Source organism: Taeniopygia guttata, chromosome 3 (genome assembly GCF_048771995.1).
Source record: "Taeniopygia guttata chromosome 3, bTaeGut7.mat, whole genome shotgun sequence".
Taxonomy (NCBI): Eukaryota; Metazoa; Chordata; class Aves; order Passeriformes; family Estrildidae; genus Taeniopygia; species Taeniopygia guttata.
Window position 1 is genome coordinate 30,315,227 of NC_133027.1, and position 21,442 is coordinate 30,336,668.

The 21,442-nt window shown below is 36.6% G+C and overlaps 1 protein-coding gene across 2 annotated transcripts in view; it reads right to left on the reverse strand.

The window, feature by feature from the left end:
- Window positions 1-21,442, reverse strand: part of LMBRD1 (LMBR1 domain containing 1) — a 65,502-nt gene that overhangs the window by 34,946 nt on the left and 9,114 nt on the right. The window contains exons 4-7 of one of the 2 annotated variants that reach the window (XM_030267384.4): window positions 17,165-17,262; window positions 16,099-16,163; window positions 11,537-11,625; window positions 7,612-7,685 (exon numbers count right to left, since the gene is read on the reverse strand). In XM_030267384.4, the coding sequence (XP_030123244.1) occupies window positions 7,612-7,685; window positions 11,537-11,625; window positions 16,099-16,163; window positions 17,165-17,262 (326 nt within the window). Of the gene's footprint in view, window positions 1-7,611; window positions 7,686-11,536; window positions 11,626-16,098; window positions 16,167-17,164; window positions 17,263-21,442 lie in introns of both variants that reach the window. The other variant, XM_030267383.4, reaches the window with a different exon arrangement.

Below are 21,442 nucleotides of genomic sequence, written 5' to 3' on the forward strand. Positions count from 1 at the left end.
TTAAAAAGTTAAAAATTTAGCTTACACAAGTTGCATCTTTCTTGTCCCTTCCTAGTCTTCCAAATAGTCAATTAAAATCAAGAAAAGATTATTCTTCAATGTATTCAGCAGGGAACTCCAACATGAAGTATTAGTATTACATTCTAAAAAGACATACTAAAAAGTATCAGCTCAAAGTCAGTCAAAAGAAACATAACTGCAGCTTTTGTTTTTACATCATTTACAGAAGGAAACAAGTTTGCTTTTTGTCCAAGTTGCAAAGCTACAAAATAAAGGAAAAAGAAATTTGCATTACTTAGATTACGAATAGGCATTAAAAGTTTAGTTGTTCCCTTACTCCGAATTGGCAGTCTCCCTTTCACTAACCCAATGAGCTTCTGAAAATTGCCACCTATCAAAGTACTTCAGAGTTATTACTATCTTTTGACAGAATAATCTTGCACAAGCTAGCAGTTATTAAAACATAACTAACTTATTTTGACATTGCGTCATTTTTCAACAGAGTGCCCAGTGCACTTTTTGAAACACTAACTGTACTGAGGTGAATAAATCATAGTAAGAATCTCTAATAAATATTTTTTTTTCGCCACAGATTAACAGCTGTCATGGAATAAATAGTTGTCCAACATGAGCTAAATAAGGTTCTAACAGTAAAACCAGTATTGTAGAAAAAAATAATCCAATAAAGAACCAATCGTATTGTCAGTCATTATTATCACCTCAACTGCTTTATAGGCTAGACCCAAGCTTAAATAGACATCTCACACCATGAGGTACAACACAATGGGACCCATTGGTACCACTGTAAACCCTGCAGATCCACAAAGCAGAATGCCTGAGGTTTGGAGGGACTCTGGAGGTCATCCAGTCCAAAACCTCTGCCCAAGCAGGTCTCCGAGAGCTGCTTATCCAGGACCATGTACATATGGCTCCTGAGTATTTCCAAGGAGAAGACTCCACAATCTCTCTAAGCAACCTGTGCCAGTGGTCAGACACCTTCAGTGTTTCAGCTTGTGCCCTCTGCCTCTGGTCTCATTCCTAAGTACCAGTGAACACAGCCCAGCTCCATTCTCTTCATACTGTTCCTTCAGATGTTTGTACATATTGATAAGACTTCCCCTAAGTCATGTTTTTGTGTTGGCTGACAGTCCTAGCTCCCAGCCCTTCTTCATAGGAGGAAAGTGCCTTGATTATCTTTGCAGGCCTTCACCAGTTCCCCTTCTATAGCTCCATCTTTCTAGTACTGAGAAGACCAGAACTCCAGATATGGCTTCACCAAGGCTGAGAATAAAGGCAGAGTCATGAACAACCTGCTGGCAATACTACTCCTAGTGCACTTCAGGATACCTTCTCTGCAACAAGAGGACATTCCTGGCTCACAGTTAACTTGGTGTCCACCCGAACTCCCAGGTCCTTCTCAGAGCTGCTTTTCTCCTGAGTAGTCCCCTTGAATATGCACATATTTATTCCTCCTCAGCTTTGCATGTTTCCTTGCTGAATTTGATTATGTTCCCATCAGTCCATTTCCCCAGCCTAGCAAGGTCCTTCTGGATAGCTCCAATATAAACTCCAGAGGGTATTCTCCCAGCTCTGTATCAAGTTTGCTGAGGGTTCTCCCCCATCATCCTATCATTAAGGAAAAAGTTGAACAGGACTGGAACCAGTATCAATCCCTGGCATATACCACAAGTGACTGCCCTCCAACTAGACCTCATGCCACTGATTACTATCCAGTGGGCCTAGGTATTCAGTCTATTTTAAATTCACTTCACTAGCTGCTCATCCAGCCCTTATTTCACAAGATTCTCTATAAGGATCTTCTGGGAGAGGCTCAATGTGAGCTAGATGTACATTTCCCAAACATGGAGAAGCTACATCACCAACAAGGTATGTTACCTGTTACAGCAGTATAGTGTGAAGAGCTGAAGGCTGACATGGGAAGTATTACTCTGAAAACAGCTTAACTCAAAAGTGTTCTTCAGAATAAAATTTTTGAAGCTTCAGAATTAAATGCTATGCACATCTGTCCATAAACTTGCTTCCAGAATTTTGAATTATGTTTAAAAATTTACTGCAGAAATATGAATAAGATAGGCAGCACTAACTTAAAATGTTACATACAGTTAGAAAGAAGTCACTCTGGTTGAGCACACATCTAATTGATTTTTTGGTTTCTTTGGTCCTAACCTATATGCCTGCTACAGTCAAAGCTTTTGGGAAATTTAGACAATTCAGTTCTGTGCCCACATCTTAAAAAAGTAAGTACCTTAGGAAAAATAACTGCTCACTGGAATGACCACAAAAAAACCAAACAAACAAAAAAAAAAATCAAAAAAAAAACCCAACCAAACAAACAAAACGCCCAAAGCTAAAAAAGCAAAAGTTTATAGGGCACAAGGAAGCCACTTGAGAATTTACTGTTATGGACTTTTTAATAAGGTGAGACACTTGTCAAATACAACAAAGATGTCTGCTTTAAATCATCGTTACATACTACTGCCAAAATGTCTAGCCTCATGTTAGACACCTCTGATGTTGTTTTGCAATCAAGTGGTAGAAAAGCTCTTTTTCCTGTAGAATGCCAACACTACTGGAAAAAAATCTGACTCAAAAATCACACAGCTCACAGCCATTCATCTTTATAGCCCAGAGAAATCACTGTTGCCATATTCCGCAGGACTGTCCCAAATATCACCACATGGGAAACTAAACAGAACAAACCAATCTATGTTCCATTTAAAGTGTGGAGTTAAAATCCTCTAAATACTCCTTTTATTTAAGGAGTATTAAACTTCCTTGCAGCTCATCTTCTCATTTGAATGACATGGTGTTAAGAAATACCATAAAGCATTTACTTCACTCCTTTAGTCAAATATTAGCTCTTGACTCCTGAAGATGCTTCCTAGCAAGCATGAAGCTTGAATTAAAATCTCATTCTTTTAAATAATTATTGCTTTTTAATTGGTACCAAGTACATACACAATCTTCTGTATTAAGTTATCAATGCAAATAGTAGTGAATTTTCTCACCGACTTTTTTTTGGAAAAGCAACTTTTGCACTAACTCCTTAAACTGGTAATTTCCATGCTATTACCCTCCCCAGTGATTTAACTTAAAGGATTAGATGCTTTCAGGATCAGTATTTATTACTAATACCTCCTAAAGCTTTTAACTAGTATTTCACAGAAATCAAAGAGATCAGGAACTTTTCATACCAAAGAAGTTTTATTCCTTTGGCAATTTCAGTTTTAACAGTGTATTTCATCCTACCCCATTCAGATGCTGGGGAAAAGCTCACAACTCAAAAGCAAAACTCTGCATTTTTCCTCAAATTGTATGACAAGTTCTTCTCTGTATGTATCACTTGATCAAATTTACAGTGATTTTGATGTTTGAAGCCATAGAAAATGGAACCCAGCAATCTAATATAATGACAATCCCACTGAACTGTAGCATTACCTATATATGTATCACAGCCAGTAACGCAAGTGCTCAGCTATCCGCAAATCTGGTCCAGCATGATGCTTCCATTTATGTTGTCCCTCAACTGTCACCTTCACCCCAAATCCCAACATATCAAATGCTACAACACAGTATGATCTGATAAGAATTCTGTTCTTCATTCCATTAACAGCTCACCATGTACTTCAGAGTAATGTCTCAAACCAACCAGTGCCTTGAGAGGCCCCAAACACTGGATTGATGCTTAAAAAATAGGTTTTAACTAGATTAGTCCGTGGAGTAAATTTGTTAGTTCCATAATTTAAACTGCAGCCATTTACAATCTCAATAACACCATCCTGCTGTATCTCTCCTCCTGTGGAAGCAGGAGGATATGCTTTCCTGAAGGAAGGCTAGGCACACACATGCTGAAGTGAGCTTTTGCTCTCTATTTCTACTCAAATTCAAGGCTATCTGCTGACAGTGCCAAAGCCTTTTCCTCCCAACTTCTCACATTATTGTATATTACCACAACACAAATTCAATTTTAAAACATCCATAATCTAATTCTTCATGCTGAAGGCCACAAAAACCAGTACTGTTAACATACATTTAACTAATTGTAGAATGGATAAATTGCACTGCCAGGGACTTTAATAAAATCACTTGATTCATCTCTTTCATTGTTTCATCCATAAATAACATTTTAAGATTAAATTGGTCAACTTCAGTCACAGCACTCCTATTTATTTTTATTGTTTTGTGTTATAGTAGGTATTCAATATAAAACCATTTTTAATTGGGTATGAAGGGATTTGCTAACATATTACTTATTACAATACAGCCTTTAATACATAAGCATTTAGCACAGACTTTTTTCTTTACTGTGAATGAGTAATAGAAGACTAGATATACCTGTTCTCAATTTCCCTTTAACAACAGAATAGCAAACTTTGACACTGAAACAGGCTGAGGATATGCAGAAGTGAGTGGAAAATCAAAAATTTTCAGTTGCATTTATACTACAAATCCTCAACTCTTCAATGTGTAAACCACATGTCTGAGATCACCACCATTCAGAGACACAGGAACTCTGGTACCACACATGGTGTCCCCATTATTCTTTTTTTCCATCACCTACTAAGCATTTGTGGAAAATTTTGAAATAGGCGTCTTTGTTCTTGTGTCCACTCTTACGTAACAATATTCTCTTTCTGTGCATAAAATCAAGAACTAACACCAAGGATCAAAGAGTGGTTTGATGACCAAGCACAAAGATCTCCCACCTCTAGAAAAAGACAAAAACAATTTGATAGGTAGCAGAAGGCTGCCTAAAAAACAGACATGTCTGTGAACTCATGTCTGTCTCATCTAGAGGTGATTTTTTTATAGAAGGTTAATACAGCAAAAAAACCAAAACACCCCACAATTCAAAGACATGGTAAACTACCACAATAAAACAGCCACTCCTTCCACAATCGTGTTCTCCTGCTCTGAAGTAGAGCAAGTGGAGTAACCCAAACTAGCAGATTACATTCTGAACCAACCTCTCCCTGAACTTTAGGCAAGTGCAACAGGCCAAAAACTTTTCATTACTGAAGCAATTTTTGCTTTATGTCATACTACTGGGATCAGTCCAGCCCATGCTGCTGCAGGTGAAAATAGGTTAAATATGGGAGCCTGACCATCACTGCTGGTGGGAAAGGCATTATGAAAGCTCTAAAGCACAAAGAAAACACTGTTCCATCTTGGAGAACAGACCTTCTAATAGGTGTTTTTCACTGTCTGTGACACATTTGTACCTCAGTCCACCCATATATCAAAGCCAGCTCACTGTTTCAGCCTAAGAGTCTACAACTGCCTGCAAACAATGACAAAAACTCACATCAGACATAGATAACGACCCACTCCTGTGTGAGCTCATGCCCGAAACTTATATAAAATAGCTCCTCTATTTCTCCCACCCTCCTTAACACCTACTGTAAAACAGAACAGACAGTTCCAGAAGGATGAAATACAGCAGTTAAAAATAAAGGAAATCAATTTCACACTTCAGGCATTTGCATAGACAGCTCAGTTGAAGTTTACAAAGCAACAAATTAGCCCAAAAGTCTTAGTAATTAAGGCATTCAGATAAGAGTTCTCATGCCTCATGTTTCACCTCATTTATCACTCAGTATTTGTATAAGCTGTAAATATAGTGACACTAAAGCAACAATATTGAAGATTTAGGTATTGTCTTCATCTGAGAAAACACAGACAACACAGGACACCAAAGTTACTGAACATGGATTTCCAGGTTCTACATATTTCCAGGTTCAGCTAGTGTTGAGGGTAGAAGCATACTGTGATACTCAGCTAAATGGTGCCTATAACCAGTATGGGTTCAAAAATAAGTAGGCAATAACACTGGAAGTAGGAAATATTAAGTAAATTGAAAAAATTCCAAGAATCACATAATCATTAAGGTTGGAAAAGACCTCCAAGATCATCAATCCCAACTTTTGATGGAATACCCCCGTGCCCATTAAACCATATCACAAAGCACCACATTCGCTAAGGTTTTTGTTGTAAATTGTTTACATTTCAGTCAAGAATAAAGTTGCTTTTTTTTCATAATCTCACATTTTAGATGGTTACTAACAGTTCTAAAAACCATACTTCATTGTTTGAACAAAACACTGATATTCTCCCAGCCAAGGAGTTTTCTCTTTTCCTAGTATCATGGCTAATAACACTATATGTGCTCACCAGCAATCTGAACAAGAAATTAATCTTTTCTTCCATAATTAAGGGAAACTAATTAAAATCTGGCACATTATTACAGGCTAAGTGGAGGGCTAGATCTTTTTTGACCATCACATGATCCAGATGTCAGCAAGATAGCCTGAATAATTTAATGGCCCATGTCACTTTAAGAAAAGGCTTAAAGTAATAAAATTTATCATCTTGGTCAGGTTAAAGTACTTTGTCAGTGGGGCTGAGAGCAATTCAGCTCACCTAAAATACCCAGAGTTGATCCACCCAGTTGTTCTCCTATCTGCCACACAAACCCTGATGGCCACTAAGCTGTCAGGGCTCTGACAGATCTGTGAACCTGTACTGAACTGCCTTCCATAATTCTGCTCTAACTTACTCCAGCTGGAGAGACAGAAAATCATTAGTGATACTTGCTACTCATTTAAGAGTCCAAAGGCAGTATTTCATAAGCACCTTACCCCCTTTACCTCTTTAAGTCCTTTTTCAAGTTTTATACATTTATAGTTTGCCTGAAACAGACACCACCTTAGGTACCTATGCTTCAAAATAATTTACTGCATAAGCTATTGCTACAAAGGCACTGAGAATTCACTAGCAAAGCTACATGGGAAGAACTATGTTAGAGCCAGGTTTCAATGGAAGAAGACATTATATCAGCAAGGACATGAACTTAAAGACAAAAACCTGTCAGAAAACCAGTAATTTCTGAGAAACTTTAAAGCTTTGTCTGTTATCAGCCAGTTATCTTAAGCTTTTAAGCTTCTTCTTTGTTGCAAAATTTTACCTTGACAACAAATTTAAACATGTAGCATTACACACTGATTATTCACTGAAAGAAGAAACAGAACAAATTGGGAAAGCAAATGACCACAAACATTAAATGTCAGCCAAAGTCAGTTAGTTAAAACAGTTCCTTTTCTTTGTATGTAAAAGCAAGAGTCAAGCAGTTAAACTAACATAACCTTCATCATACCATTTACAATTGGTCACAGAATGAGCTCTTCCAAATCCCTCTCAGAAAGAACTGCAGTACTTGAGCTCCATATCAACTCTAGGTTATGCCACAGTTCAATGAATAAAAAAAGTGCAACATTTAATTCTCTATATCAGGGTGGAGAAAAAGGCTTAAGAGCAAGTGAAGTCAGTGACTGTGTTAAAAGTCGTAAGTAATGTGGCATCCCCTTGCATAAACACATGAAAATTAAGTCTGATCTCTGCTAAGTACTAAAACAGTGGTCCTTAAATTTGCAGCATAAAGTTAGAACTTAGGATGAATATTTCAAACCATTAAAATCCAGACCTAAAGACACTGCTGAATCTTTTCAGGATGGCAAGTTTTCCTCACAGGTAGAGCCAGTGATAACCACAAGTATCATGAATATAAAAATCTGAAAATGTTGCACAACTTACTGTGTAAGTGATAGCTGCCAACATTCCAATCACAGTCAAGGAGCTAATGGAAAATGAAAGTGCAGTCAAGCCATCTGAAAAAAAAAAAAAAAAAATCAAAGAACCTGTTGAAAATACAGATGTATAAGAACATTTCTTCCTAAATTAGTTTCCAGAAGATATTTAAGTTCATGAGAAAGATGAAAAAGATTAAAACATAGTTACCAGTCACAACTCAAATGAAAAACTTACCTAAAAGAGCTTTTTGACCACAGCAGATCTTTATCCCGAACTGCAGGATCCAGGTCAGACTCTCTTGCTTTCACAAGCTCACAGAATTTACATTGACCCAAATGGTTGAAAAAACACTAAAGAACTTGCTCCCATAACTGTCTAATACCTCTTCAAGACTTATTTCTGGCCTCCCCAGGGTGCTGTGGTAACTTGCACACCTTTCATGTGCATTCTGGATGGTTCATCTTAGTTTAGCATTATCCAGAATCAGACAAGCATGGATCCTTTAACCAACCAAAAAAATCCTCAGCTTCGCTCAATGTATATACAGACCAACAAACTGGAAAAAGTTCAGGGAACTATAGAATCACTGTAGCCTCATAACTGTAGTAATTTAAAGAGATAGTAAAAGAGTGACCACATAAAAAGGCATTTAACTCCCTAAAACCTTTCACATAACTCTTCAAAACAGGTCTGTCCCCACCACACAAGGCATCACAAGTGGCTTTGGTTGCTTAGTAACATTGAAACTTAAGTAAATTACAGAAATTAATCTTCAGCAAACAATTTCACATTTGTGCTCAGTCATAACCTGAGTTCATTGTTTTCCCCCATGTCCTCCCCTCTAGTTAATTCAAGAATTTACAGTAACTTCTATTTCTACTCACACAGATACACCAGCCTGTTTCCATTCATTAGCTCGTTTCCATTCTTACTTACTGAACACAGCACTAAGTCGCAAACTGAGAAATCATAACCTTCCTATGAGAAGCTGCACCACTCTTCTGACCAACCCTACAGGCCGCCTTCCGAAACCACCAAAAACTAATAGACTAGCACAACCAAATCCAACTTCACTGCTCAAATCTCTCCTTTACTATTTTTGCTAGATAATATCAAACAACTTCCCCAGAGCTAAAAGCAATATGTTCCTGTGTTTCAATTACTACACCTATGTTTAAAACTTATTAAAAAAAAAAAAGGAAAAAACCCCACAAAAATAAACCTAGCACTATTTTTCCTTTAGTAGCTGTGAAAATTTTTTTTCTCCCTAAACTTCAAAAACAACTCAAAAGTCCACAAGTGGCCCCTATTTGTAACATATCACACAACATACTTACACACCATATTTGATGATCCTCCTGTACAAATATTTGAAACCAACATTTAATATCCACAGTCTGAACTGTGCCTAATGCAACATTAAGAAACTAACTGGCTGAAAAATTGATAATTGTATACCAGAAGTATATTTTGCCTCAGTGGATGAGTTTGCATTCCTTTCATAGCCCCACAACGAACTACCAAGTGATGATTGGGTATTTTTTCTATGTCACAAGATCTTTGTATTTCTTGGGCCACTACAGGCAAAGGAAAACGGTAAAGTCATATAAAAACAGGACAATAGGTACAAGTAAAGACAATGGGCAAGCATTTTGTCCTTACTTCTCTAGCACCTGGAATACAAAAAGAACCTTTTGGAGAGTTGCTGTCCATGGAATAGCTCTGTGAAAACACAAGGGACCTCTGTATGGGAGTCTTGAGAGACAGCAATCTGAAGATAAGGCAGCAGCATGCCCTGACAGCATGGAAGTCCCATGGCATCCCAGGCTGTATCAACAGCAGCATGTCCATCTATTAAAGAAGGGACCATACAGTGCAACCAGTTCTGAGGCCTCTGCTACAGGTGAAGACTGATAAATCTGAGCAAGCTAAGGGAAGAACTACATTGGTTGGAAGCTGAGCATATGCTGAGCAGAGCAGCTGAGGGAGTCAGGCTTGTTTGGCATGGAACAGAGGTTTGGAGACACCCAATAAAGCCTGTCTGCTTAGCAAACAGGTGGAGCCCAGGTTCTTCAGTAGTGCCTAGCTGTTAAGTGTGAGACAACTGGGTGACAGCAAGGATACCCACAACAGGTGAAAGGAGATATTTTTTCCACAATGAGCTCTCCAACCTTGGCGGGTTTTGAAGAGCTAGGTGATGAACTCCTGAGCAACCCAGTACAGCTTCGTTCTTGGTGCAGACTTGAATACATGACCTGAGGTCTCTTTAATCTGAATTACCCTATGAAATTACAAGTCTCAAGAGAATGATGATAGAAAACCAAAATCAGTCTTTCACATCCCAACCCAGCATCTTAATCAGTTTACTTTCCTAGAAATAAACATAGGCTATACTGTATTTCATAGCCAAGACAGAGCCCAATACTTTGTTACACTCATATCAAAATCACCTAGAAAAATTAGCTTACATCTCAGCTCAACTGTTATCACAACCTGTATAAACACTTTAAGCAGCATTTTTTTCTGAGCTGTTATAATCTTTGCAAAGCAAGAGAAACACCAACAAGCGGATAGCCACAACAGTCAATAAGCTATGGATTTGTCCTCCTCACCTCCTACACTTATGAGCACAGATTACAGCACAGAGCATATTATGATTAAAGACCCTGCAAGGATGTCAAAGCAAACAAGGGCTTTGAGTATTTAAGTGTCAAAAGGAAGAAGAGGCAAAATAAGGTATTGTTGATGAGTGGATCAGGGGACCTGGTGAGACAGGACTTTTCCATGACAAGTTCGAGCTACTGAACGCCTTCTTTGCCTTAGGCTTTTACTAGCAAGACCAAACTTCAGGAAATCCAGGCCAGGGAGCTCAGTGAGAAAAGTTGGAATGAATATGTACTCTTGGTGGAAGAGGATCAGTTTAGAGAATGCTTAAGCAAATTGTAAACATTAAGTTGATGAGCCCTGAAGGGATTAGCCAGCTCTGTCAGTGTATGGCATATGCCATTGCAGGGAGCTTTTACTCAGTACATTATTCCTAGAATAATGCAGAATATGACTTGACAAAGGCTTGTATGATTATATCCTAAAACACTCACACAGAAGCCAATACTCTGATGCACATCAAGAAACACAAAGTAACGGAGTACTTATGCACTGGGATGGATGAATGTTAAACAACCTTTAGTTACCCTTTTTTGAATACATTTCAAAAGTGACATCAAGTCTGTCTTAGCTCACCTATAAAACACTTCCATCACACCTTTACCCTTAAAACATACCCTGGCTAAGCACATGAGCTACATCACCTAAGCATTAAATACTATTCCACAGTTCGGCCTTCTCAACAGCTCTTTACAGCCCTAACGTACAACAAATGCAAATAACAATTTTAGAAGAGGTCAGTACTGTAAGAGCAAAGGGAAGAAGTTGTAACACCCACAGGACTTTCCAGTCGAAATAGAACCACTCATCTCATTTTTACAGTGAACAGCAGTACTGCATTTCATCAGGTAAATGATTGAAGACCGTCACAACATGATACACACTCACCATACCCTGAAAGTCAGTGACTTCAGCTTCCAAGCAGCACTTAAGAGCTGAGTTAAGTGAAGACTATGGAAGAAAGTATCCTCCTCTCCCCACCATAAATGTCAGCAGACACAACACTGGAGTCCCTGCTGTCAAATGGGGACTTGTATTTAAAGTACAGAGAGGAGATGCTGGCAGTATCTGCTTTCACAATAGTCCTAGTTTTTGTTTTTCTCTGAACAAGTCTTATTGTAAAGACTTACTGTAGGTAAGCAGTCAGAGAAAAGTTAGAAAACTGCCACCAAGGAAGTTAATTATCTTGTTCAGTCAATGAACAAGTGGCAGAGGTTAGTAGAGTAGCAACTCGTGCAAAGCTCAGAACAAATCTCAAACTTACGACTACTGCCAAATTCTTCAAACAGGAGCTTCACTTTTTCCCACTCTGTGGAATTCTTCTTGTTGGGAATATCCAAAGGAACAAAAGCACTGTAAATACAGAAAAAATATCTTTCTTACCCTAACTGGTGAAAAATAAGAAGAATTCTACTTCCAAATTAAGAAAATAGAAACCCATTCATTCCTGAAGAAAAGGCAGTGTTTCATTTTGTTTACATTCTCCTCAAATGCTGCATTTAGATCAGCAGAGTACACGTATGTGTGTGTACAGTCAGGTCTGAGGTCAATGAACAAGTGATTTTCTATTTGTCCATCCTAAAAGCAGTGAGGACTCCACACTCAAATATAATTAAAAGACATTATTATGATTTACTATCCTGATTTGACTCATATACAGAGGAGTAAATAAACTTTAAGCATCAATTGAGACAAATTCTTGTATAAATACACACTTCTAAAAGACAAAATAAAAAAACTAATGATTTCTCAAACAAGCATTGCAATATAAAGGGACATGTTTATCTTCCAGTATTACAACTAAACACATCTTCTCCATTCCAGTCTTTGTTCCGTAGTTGGCCCAGAGAACTGAGATCCAGAGAAGTTCATTAAGATTTTTTTGTTCTTCCAATAAGCACACTAGAAAAGAACGCTCAGAGAACGATGTCAGGTAAAACAGTCCCCTAGCTGAAAGCTTCCTGTTGTCAGGCTCACCATCTAAAGTCAACTAATAAGCATAACTCTTTACCACCTGTACAGACAAAACAGCTGAGCTTGTAATAGCTGAAAAAGCAGTGCCTCCATACCAAAAAACCACAGCTTTGAGACATGAAACAATGTCTACAAGTCACAGGGAAGACAGATTTGAAGAGAAACATTTTAGGCAAACAACAAAAGAACTCAAACTTAATTCCATAAAGAATGTTCACAAGTATCATTTGGACTTGTATGACAAATTGATATAATTAGTACCACATAATTAGACCCCTGCTTGAAGTCCCAAACAAATACATATATTCCAGGAGCAGTCTCAAAGTCCAAAGTATATTATTTTGTTCCAAAGGTTAAGGCTAAACCAACTGTGTGCACATATAATCATCACATCAAAACCAAACTGATAGTCCGCCGAAAAAAGTCAACATTTTAAGTCATGATTTGAATTTCTAAGGATAATGTCTTGACTGTGCAAGAGGCAGACTGAGGGCTAGCATTTGCTTAAGCTGACACATGCTTGTTGACTTAGGATTTATGCCTCTAGTAGTAATTCTTTCTGTACAACAGCATCCAGACAAAATGAAGACACAGGTATTAAAATAAAGTTAGGCAACATTTCTACTTACAAATGATAAAAAGAAATAACTGCAGGTTTATTTGCTAAAAATGGTTAAAGGAGACGGAGAATATAGCTCAAGTCCTTTTTATTTTCGCACAACTATAGATTTGCTATTTGTGGACCACATGCAGGGAACAAACAAGATGGAAGAACATTTTAGGATATTTATAACTTGCTTGCTTTCTTTTTCCCCTGAGAACAATAGGATTCTTTGGGTTTTTTTTTTGCTGAGACTACCTACAACCAGCATGTCAAAGGACACTAATCAGAGCAGAGGCTACTCAATACATTATACTCTTCAATTAGTACTCAGATAAACTTTGACTGAAGGAGATGGACATCTGATTCTGCTCCTGCTCAAGTTCCATGCACCAAAGGCCCCAGAAAGGAACACAGGAGTTATAAATGCAGGTAATGCAAGCAAACAATACAGCTCAGCTCTGATGTCTGATACTTGGGAGTTCTGGACACAAATCAAATTATTAACTGTGGTAATTTTAAGAATAGAAGCAAATAGCCATGCTGTTCAAAACACATTCTGGGTAAATTATGATCAAAATCTAGATCAATATCTAGACTGCAGAACAAAGAAAGTACATGCAAGACAAGCAGTTTAAAACTATTCACTCTTGGCAGGGCTAATACACAAGTGTAGATGGATAAAGTTTGATCCTTAAATCAAGAGTGTTATTAACTGTCATCCTTAGGAAATTATTTTTCAACATACCAGATTTAGACTCACTTCCTTAAGTGAGTTCTGCTGTGATATAATTTGCATAACTATTTATAGGATAATTAGATATATTCATAGCTTTTTAAGAGCTAACAGTTCTAGAAAATTTAAGGTACCCAGTTTAATTCTAAACACTGACAGCCAGAGAAGCATGCATTTTGGAACCAAATGTTCATTAGCCTGAAACCCAGCCTTTTTTTTATACTAGACTGCTTCAGGGCTCCTTCATGTAGATTGCAGTATGTCAAGCCCCTTGACAAGCACATGTCACTTAGAAGCAGTAGAGGGAAAGTGTCTAACTTATAGGAAGGGAAAAGTATGATAAGTAAAAACTAGTTCAGAGCATCCCAATATAAATTTGCCCTATACTTTGCTTTACATGGTACTCTGCATCAAGTTATTTGTGTGCAGAGGATTTAAGTATTTCAGACATGCACAGTTTTGCCAGACAACTATTTTGTAACAGACAAGTAAAGTAAGAGGTACAAACACTACTCTTGATAACAATTTGGACAATAACATCCTGCTCACTGAGCTGTGTTATCAAGTCAGGAAAACCCCCAAGACTACATGGCACAAAACAGATTTGTTTCCCAAAATAGTCACAATGATCCCTAGTGGAGGAAGGGCAACATCCCAGTAAGAAAAAGACACTCAAACTCTGAGCTTAAGATAGCTTTTATAATTCATTTGAGAACAGATGACCGGGAAAGAGGAAAAAAACTTGCTTATGTAGACCTTTACATCTATTTAATGATAAATTATTTACTGACCATTTTTAATCATACAGATTACTTCCTAAACCAATCAGAATGGAGGCTGTCTGACTGAGACACTAGTGAGGCAAGCACAGGAAAAAAGACTATTCACTAGGCACTCACGAGGAAATATTCCTACCCCTCCTCACTCTCAATCTGTGTGCAGAAGCACTCTAGTCCATTAAGCCTAGACACCTAGAGTAAAACCCAGTACATAAAATTCCAGTCTATTTTAACATTACTCTGATCCTAACCACCAGTGTGAGAATCCTATACTACTTCAAGACTAGTCTTCACTACCACATTCAGTCAAACCACTCAGATAGAAACTTCAGCTCCAATGTGTTTATCTCTTTCTGGTCACACTGGACTTCTGTGGCTACTCTCTGCCCCTGCTATGAAAACAGCTGACTAAGACAGGTAACTTCAGAAAAATCATACACATAAACACTGAGATATATGCTATTTAATTTATACAAAACCATACTGGAAATAGGATTCACATTTTTCTTCAGCACAGTCACCTCAGTTGCCTCTAACACAGAGCCTTTTCCCCTTGGAGGGAGTCTTGCATTTTCACTTAAAAGGGCAATACACATACTGGGAGGGAGGAATGAACATGCTTACACCTACTGAGGATTCAGCTGACACCTACTAGAGACACTATCAAGATTTCTAAACTGGATGTGTTTTGTATAGTATTGTATATGTGTATTGTATCGATACAATATATGTATCTATAACTATGATGTGAGCTAACTGACAGAAATAGCTTTTGCCAGAAATTTTAGTAACATTTCTAGACAATGATTAAGGTAATAAACTCCTACAATCTCTTATAAGAGCAAATACCTTACTTTCATTTAAAAGGACAAGACACTTGATAGAAGCATACCTTTTAACTTTTATCAAAACTGAAACACTAATCCAGTAAGATGGTATAAAACTGGAAGTGTTAATTTCACTGTAGTTTCTACTTCACACTCCAGTACTTTGATATGGATCATTTTAGCACACATTTTGCAATTTTTACCAACTTGATTGCTGCAGTCAAAGTGCTAAAAAGTTTATGAAACAGATGATATCAGAAAGATTCAGTACTGGTGTGCATGTCATGCTTAATGGTGATCTGAAATCCATTTTCTGTTACTACTTTGAGATTCAGAACAACAGTACTTGCTGCAAACAGGTTACTCACTTCAGTAACATTTGCCTTTTAAACAAATGCCAGCAAAAGCATATAAACAAGGCACAATTAAGTCAAATATAACCTCACACTACACTTACATTCTTCAGACAACATTTCTGTTCAGGAAAGTATAAGCATATAACATCAAATCATTTTCCTAAGAAGCTGTTTTGCTATGTCCATTTCAGGAAAAGGACTTCAGAAAAGCAAAAAACTATTTGATAAACATGGATAAGGACAAATTTTTTACTACCTGTTGTACACTGAAGTATTAATGTAGTTGTGTCAAAGCTACCACGTCCTTGATACCAATTTACACTGCAGGTTCAGTCAGCTTGGAAGCACAAGCATCCCCACAATTAAGAAAAGCATTTTATCTTCCAGTAAAACTCTTACTTTTCAGGCACATAATTCTCAGGATACTTAAACCCTATTAGTGATTAAGCTAATGTTGATTATACAGATTGAGTGCATCATAATTTACCTCTTAGAAGCACAGAACTCTTATAAACAAATCTTGCATAGAACAGTGCTCAATACAAATACTTACCCAATTAACAGAAGAACTGCACAAATTGTGATGAATCCCAGAGTGTATTTGAGTGCAGTTTTAACCTGCTGAATATTAAAGAGAAAGATAATACATTGACAAAAAATGAATAAAAAGGGATTTGCACAAACTATGAAGAACTATACTTAGCATAACAGGTATTCTACAAAAAAAACTCCATGAGTATGACTAGTTAGATATCCAAGTTATAAGCACACATTCTTGAAGCATCCCATAGCTTGAGAACTGTCAACAACAACACAGAATTCTATTTTCATCATAAGCTATGCATTTGAGCAGCTGTGGCTGGAAGCCTGGATATATTCAGTGCAAATACACTCAAAGAAAATACTACTAATACTTTCTATCATGGCTATTATTAAAAGTCTCCTTATGTTAAGGTTACAACTAAACAGAAGGGAAAACAATCATGATTAATTGATTAGAAGCTTCTTTAGAGAAGTATTTTCATTTGAAATGTAGCACCTTACTGGCATGCAGTTACTGTATTCCCTGGAAGATCTCAAGCCAGTGTATTACAAAAATAAACTTTTGTAATGCACTGGCTTGTAAACAAGTTTTTGTTAGCTTCAGGTAAATGACTTCTGCCTACTTCAAGAAAAAAGCAAACACTAATGTAGAAAGACACGAAATTTAAGTACCTATTTCAGAATCAGATTCATCTTCCTATTCTCCACTTTAAAAGCTGTCACTATATATGGCTTTTATTCCATTGAGTCTCCCATAAGAAGTTTTAACTTCCTGCATATGACATCTTCCTCAAAAGATTTTTTTAGAAAGTTTAAAGACTTCATGAAGATACAGACATTAATTACTTATCTCACTAAAGTTTCATTTCATGTGACACCACTGTGCTTAGACTAGATGATGTCAGACTATGTCTTACTAAGAGCTGCTCCAGGATATTTATGAAACTATAGTAATAAACTTTAGATATTACAATGTTAATGCCATTTCTAAGTTAAAAAAATAATTTTTGGTTTCATGTTTTGGCTATATTAATTTGCCATTTCATTGCTTGGTGCATTTGCTAGAGTAAACTTACTGAGCATGTGTTCCCATCATCTTCTTCCTTCTCCTCATAATAGAAATAGACAAAGGGAATCCACAGAAAGACACAGAACAGAATGATCGAGTACAGAGCTAGGAGGAAGAATTAAATGAAGACAGTTACATTGGCACTTCATTTACTACACAGTAATTCAAAGGAAAGAATAAAATATTCATTTCCTCTCATTCTAGCTCTTAATTTCAGGCATTGAAAACTTAGTAAGATTCACCAGCTAACATACAAGCTATTACTGTTTTGTGAACTGCAAAGGATTTTAAAGTGAACCCTTTCATACTAAGGATTTCAGCTCCATCTTCAATTCAGCAATAACAAAAGACTAAAAGTAATCAACTGTATGCAAGTGATATACAATATTAGCACACTACCTTAAAGCATAGTGAATAAAAGCAAGCTAAGCCACCCAATAGCATGTTGCTCAAAAAATGTATATCAAATGAAATTAACTTAAAGCTATTTTCATCACTAGACTCAGTATTAGATTATCCTATTTAAAATAAGTACATCATGGGTGAAAGACATGGCTGTTACTGACCTCAATTCACAAAACAAAACAAGCTGTAGCAATGTAGTATCATCACTTATGGTCCCTTTTTAAAAGAAGAACTAATTGGAGATTGCAAAAGGTATGTAACCACATAGCTACTAAACCAAGACAGTCTTACTATCCTGCCACTTTGATGCACAGGTGATCATAAGAAAGTAAAATACTGTCTTTACAAATACTGTCAAGATTTGAAGACATTATGACAGCTGGCCAAAATCAATTGGAGTGACTACCAATGGTATGAAAAGACCAATTTTAGGTAGAGAATTTCAAGTTTAAATCTTCAGCTCTCTGTATTGTAAGTTGAACATGCTTTAGAACACGATTATTTAAGAAAAATCTTTTAGTACACCATATTATACTATGAACATTGCAGAAGTCCATTAGGAAACTAAAAACTGTGAAGCAGCATGTTACAGTATTTTCAACCTGCAAGAAAAGTATCCTGGAATAGGCTACTAAGCCCTCAAAATGTCAGAAGTGCTACACAACCAAAATTGCTTGTGCGCTACACAATCAAAATTGCTTGTGCGCTACACAACCAAAATTGCACCTTTAGGGAATTAATAAAAGTACTCAGGACCACATTAGTCCTGTAATCTTAGTCTATTTTTCATGTTTGCATCATTTTATGTGACTAATTAACACCTTTCCATATACACATATATATGTAATTAATGCCTTTCCATAAATACAATCATTCCCAACTTAAGCTTGTGACCTCTTATCTTGGCTAGTGCACTCCTCATAGTGCCCCAAAGAAATCTACCTCTGCATTTTTTTCCTGAAGTTGCTATAGAAGCCAAACAAAGTATCAACACACAGAATCTAAATATGAATCACGAATTATATCTAAATAGAACTCAAATCTTTGGAAAAATATTTCAAAGGGTTAAAGGTATCTGCTGTTTAGCATATTGAGTTAGTATGGCAATGCAAGAAGAGAAACAAGTTCTCTCATTTGCCAAGAGCAAATTCAGTGCTATAAAACACCTTGAAACCTCAAACTCAAAAAAGAAGCCTTCCTAGACATTCTACAGCAGTAGTCATACTAGCTGACTATTGTGAATGTGTGACTTTCAATTTATGTTCTAGCACATTGCTCCCAGAAAAATTACCCTAATTACGAAAGTGTTTCCGTAGATCAAGTCCACAGTATTTGTCAAGCATAGCTATAGATGTCTCACAGTACTGAGAATGGCTTCTCCTAGAACTAGACCATAAAAACATGAAGCCATATTTAACTTGCTCTTAGTTCCTAGAAGCCCAAATTCTTGCGTTGATGACTCAGTGCCAACGACTTATCAAATATTCGCAGTAAGCAGACAAAACTCCATGTAAAAATCATCCAAGTAATACTACTTGCCCTTTTGGATAAATTCTTACTCTAAAAACTTTAACCTAGGAATCACTATACTTTTGCTGACTTAAAAAGGAAATGGAAAATCTAAAGTTCAGCATAGAACTCAAAGCACACATGAAGAGACCCCATAAAATTTAGCACACAGTCCTTGCCACACTGTAGCTGGGAGTCATCTAACACATGTAGGTCAAGATCTTGGTCTCTCTCACAAGAAGTTTAGAATCTACCAATAATACCCTTTCACTATACACAAAATTTCATCAAAGGACACTGAACATCAAGGTGGCTCCAACAGGTAGCATTTACTCACTAGAAAAACTACACAACACCTCCAGGTTACTGTAAATTGTTTCAACCTCATTCTTTGTGATACAAAGCAAACTGTGTTGGACAGTTTTCAATTATAACACTTTCTGAAAAGAGTTTTCCCTCCAAACTGACATGCTTATTTAGAGCATTTGCCAACCATTGATCATTGTTCAATCACTAAAGTACTGTGAGGCATGTTCTATTACATTTAGGTTTAGAAATAGTAACATACTAAGCCACTATGGCATCAAAGCATTATTAGACTCGTTTCTTAAGAAAAGCTTTTAGGCTGCTAAAATCCCACTTCAAGATACAGTTATCTCAAGCTTCACTCTGAGAGTTACCTCATTTACCATTCTACCAATACAAACTCATTCTATTTTTATATTAGTCTAGCCAAGAAACCAGGTGGGTATGAGAAACAGAACACTTTTCATGGGGGCTAACAACTATGCAAAAGAGCTTTTCTATATTTATTACAGCTTTATCAGTAGAAAGCAATGCAAGTAGCAAAATAATGATTAACATTCTAAAAACAGTTGAATTCCAGTCTCCAAATTCTTGCCACAATTACAAGTGATCTGGACTGAAGGACAATGACCTAAGCGTACCAATTATTAATACCATAAATTGTCAATACACCTACACAAGTCAAGTAGGATCTATATAGGTATCTCCCCATTTTCAGGAGACACAAGAAAATATGGGTATTCATGTTCTTAAGTACAAAAGGGTCCTATTCAGAAGTGAAGGTACTTCACTTCTGCTCATCCTGTCTGTTGAAAAAAAAAAAAGCCACAATCAAATATTCTCTTAGGAATATAGCAAAAAAAATTGAATAGTATTACAATGGAAGAGTTGCTGAACTTTCTCCTCAGCAGTTATGTCACTATGTTGGGCAACAGCAGCAGTGCACTAGATGATGTAGGAGAGGCATTGTATTCTATATATGATTTTTGGAGACTTCTGAAAAACAAGTTACTGCTATTGTTCACTTCAACACACCTCTAGTTATAAAACCAGTTATGAAAAGGTGTATCTACTCAAATTAAGATGACAAGAGAAAAAAAATTAAAACCATGTTTAAATCTCTACCACCATCTGGAGGATATGCTATGAAATAAGACATTTTCCTACAGTATTTCAAGTAGACCTGTACAGAAAGGCCTAAAACAAAAGCGGTTTTCCCAATTTAAGTTTAAATATTTTTCAAAAATTAGTTCAAGATTTACCAAAACATTCAGCTAGCCCAAAACACCTTACAGAAATTCATCAGTCTCACAAATCTATAGCAAAAGTCCACAGAAGAACTTGATTATTCCACCTTATGAGCTGTGAAATATTTGGTCTGTTAAATAAGACTTTGTCAAACTACAAAGAAAAGAAATCAAATATGAATCAATTCCACTATTATAAAGGGAAGACTGTGTTAAAAGTTCCTTTTTAAAAATGGAAATCTTCTTACTACTTTTGATTTTATCCATTTTTATGCTGAGCCAAGCCAATTCTAGTTTGTCACTATCACTGGCATGCAATAATTAATCTGTAATTTAACAAAGGAAGTCCACTATTTTAAATCATTTCCTGATCTAAAAAATATTTTCAAAAGAACCACAATAATCTAAAAGAAAAAATTTCAAGTCTTTGGAAATGTGGCCAAAAGCAGGCAACCACCTCTGAGTTTGCACTATTAACTGAAACAAACATTTCACCCAAACTGTGCTGAGCACATTTTTATATTCACTACATATATTCAGTAGTAGTAAAACCTCTCACAAGTTTCATAAGGACCACTAAAAACCTGATATAAGACTACACAGAGGTTTGCTGAACAGTTATTTCAGTGACTTTTTAAAAATATCAGTTCTATTCAGGATTACTACTTTTGAATCAACTCCTTTATGCTCCTCCACAGTATCTTTTACTTGGAACACAGTAGTTGCTGAATCTGAACACTTAAAAGTGTTGCACTCATGGTTGCATTAACTTTATACATGGTATAATATACATACATATACAAGTTTCACACTGCTGC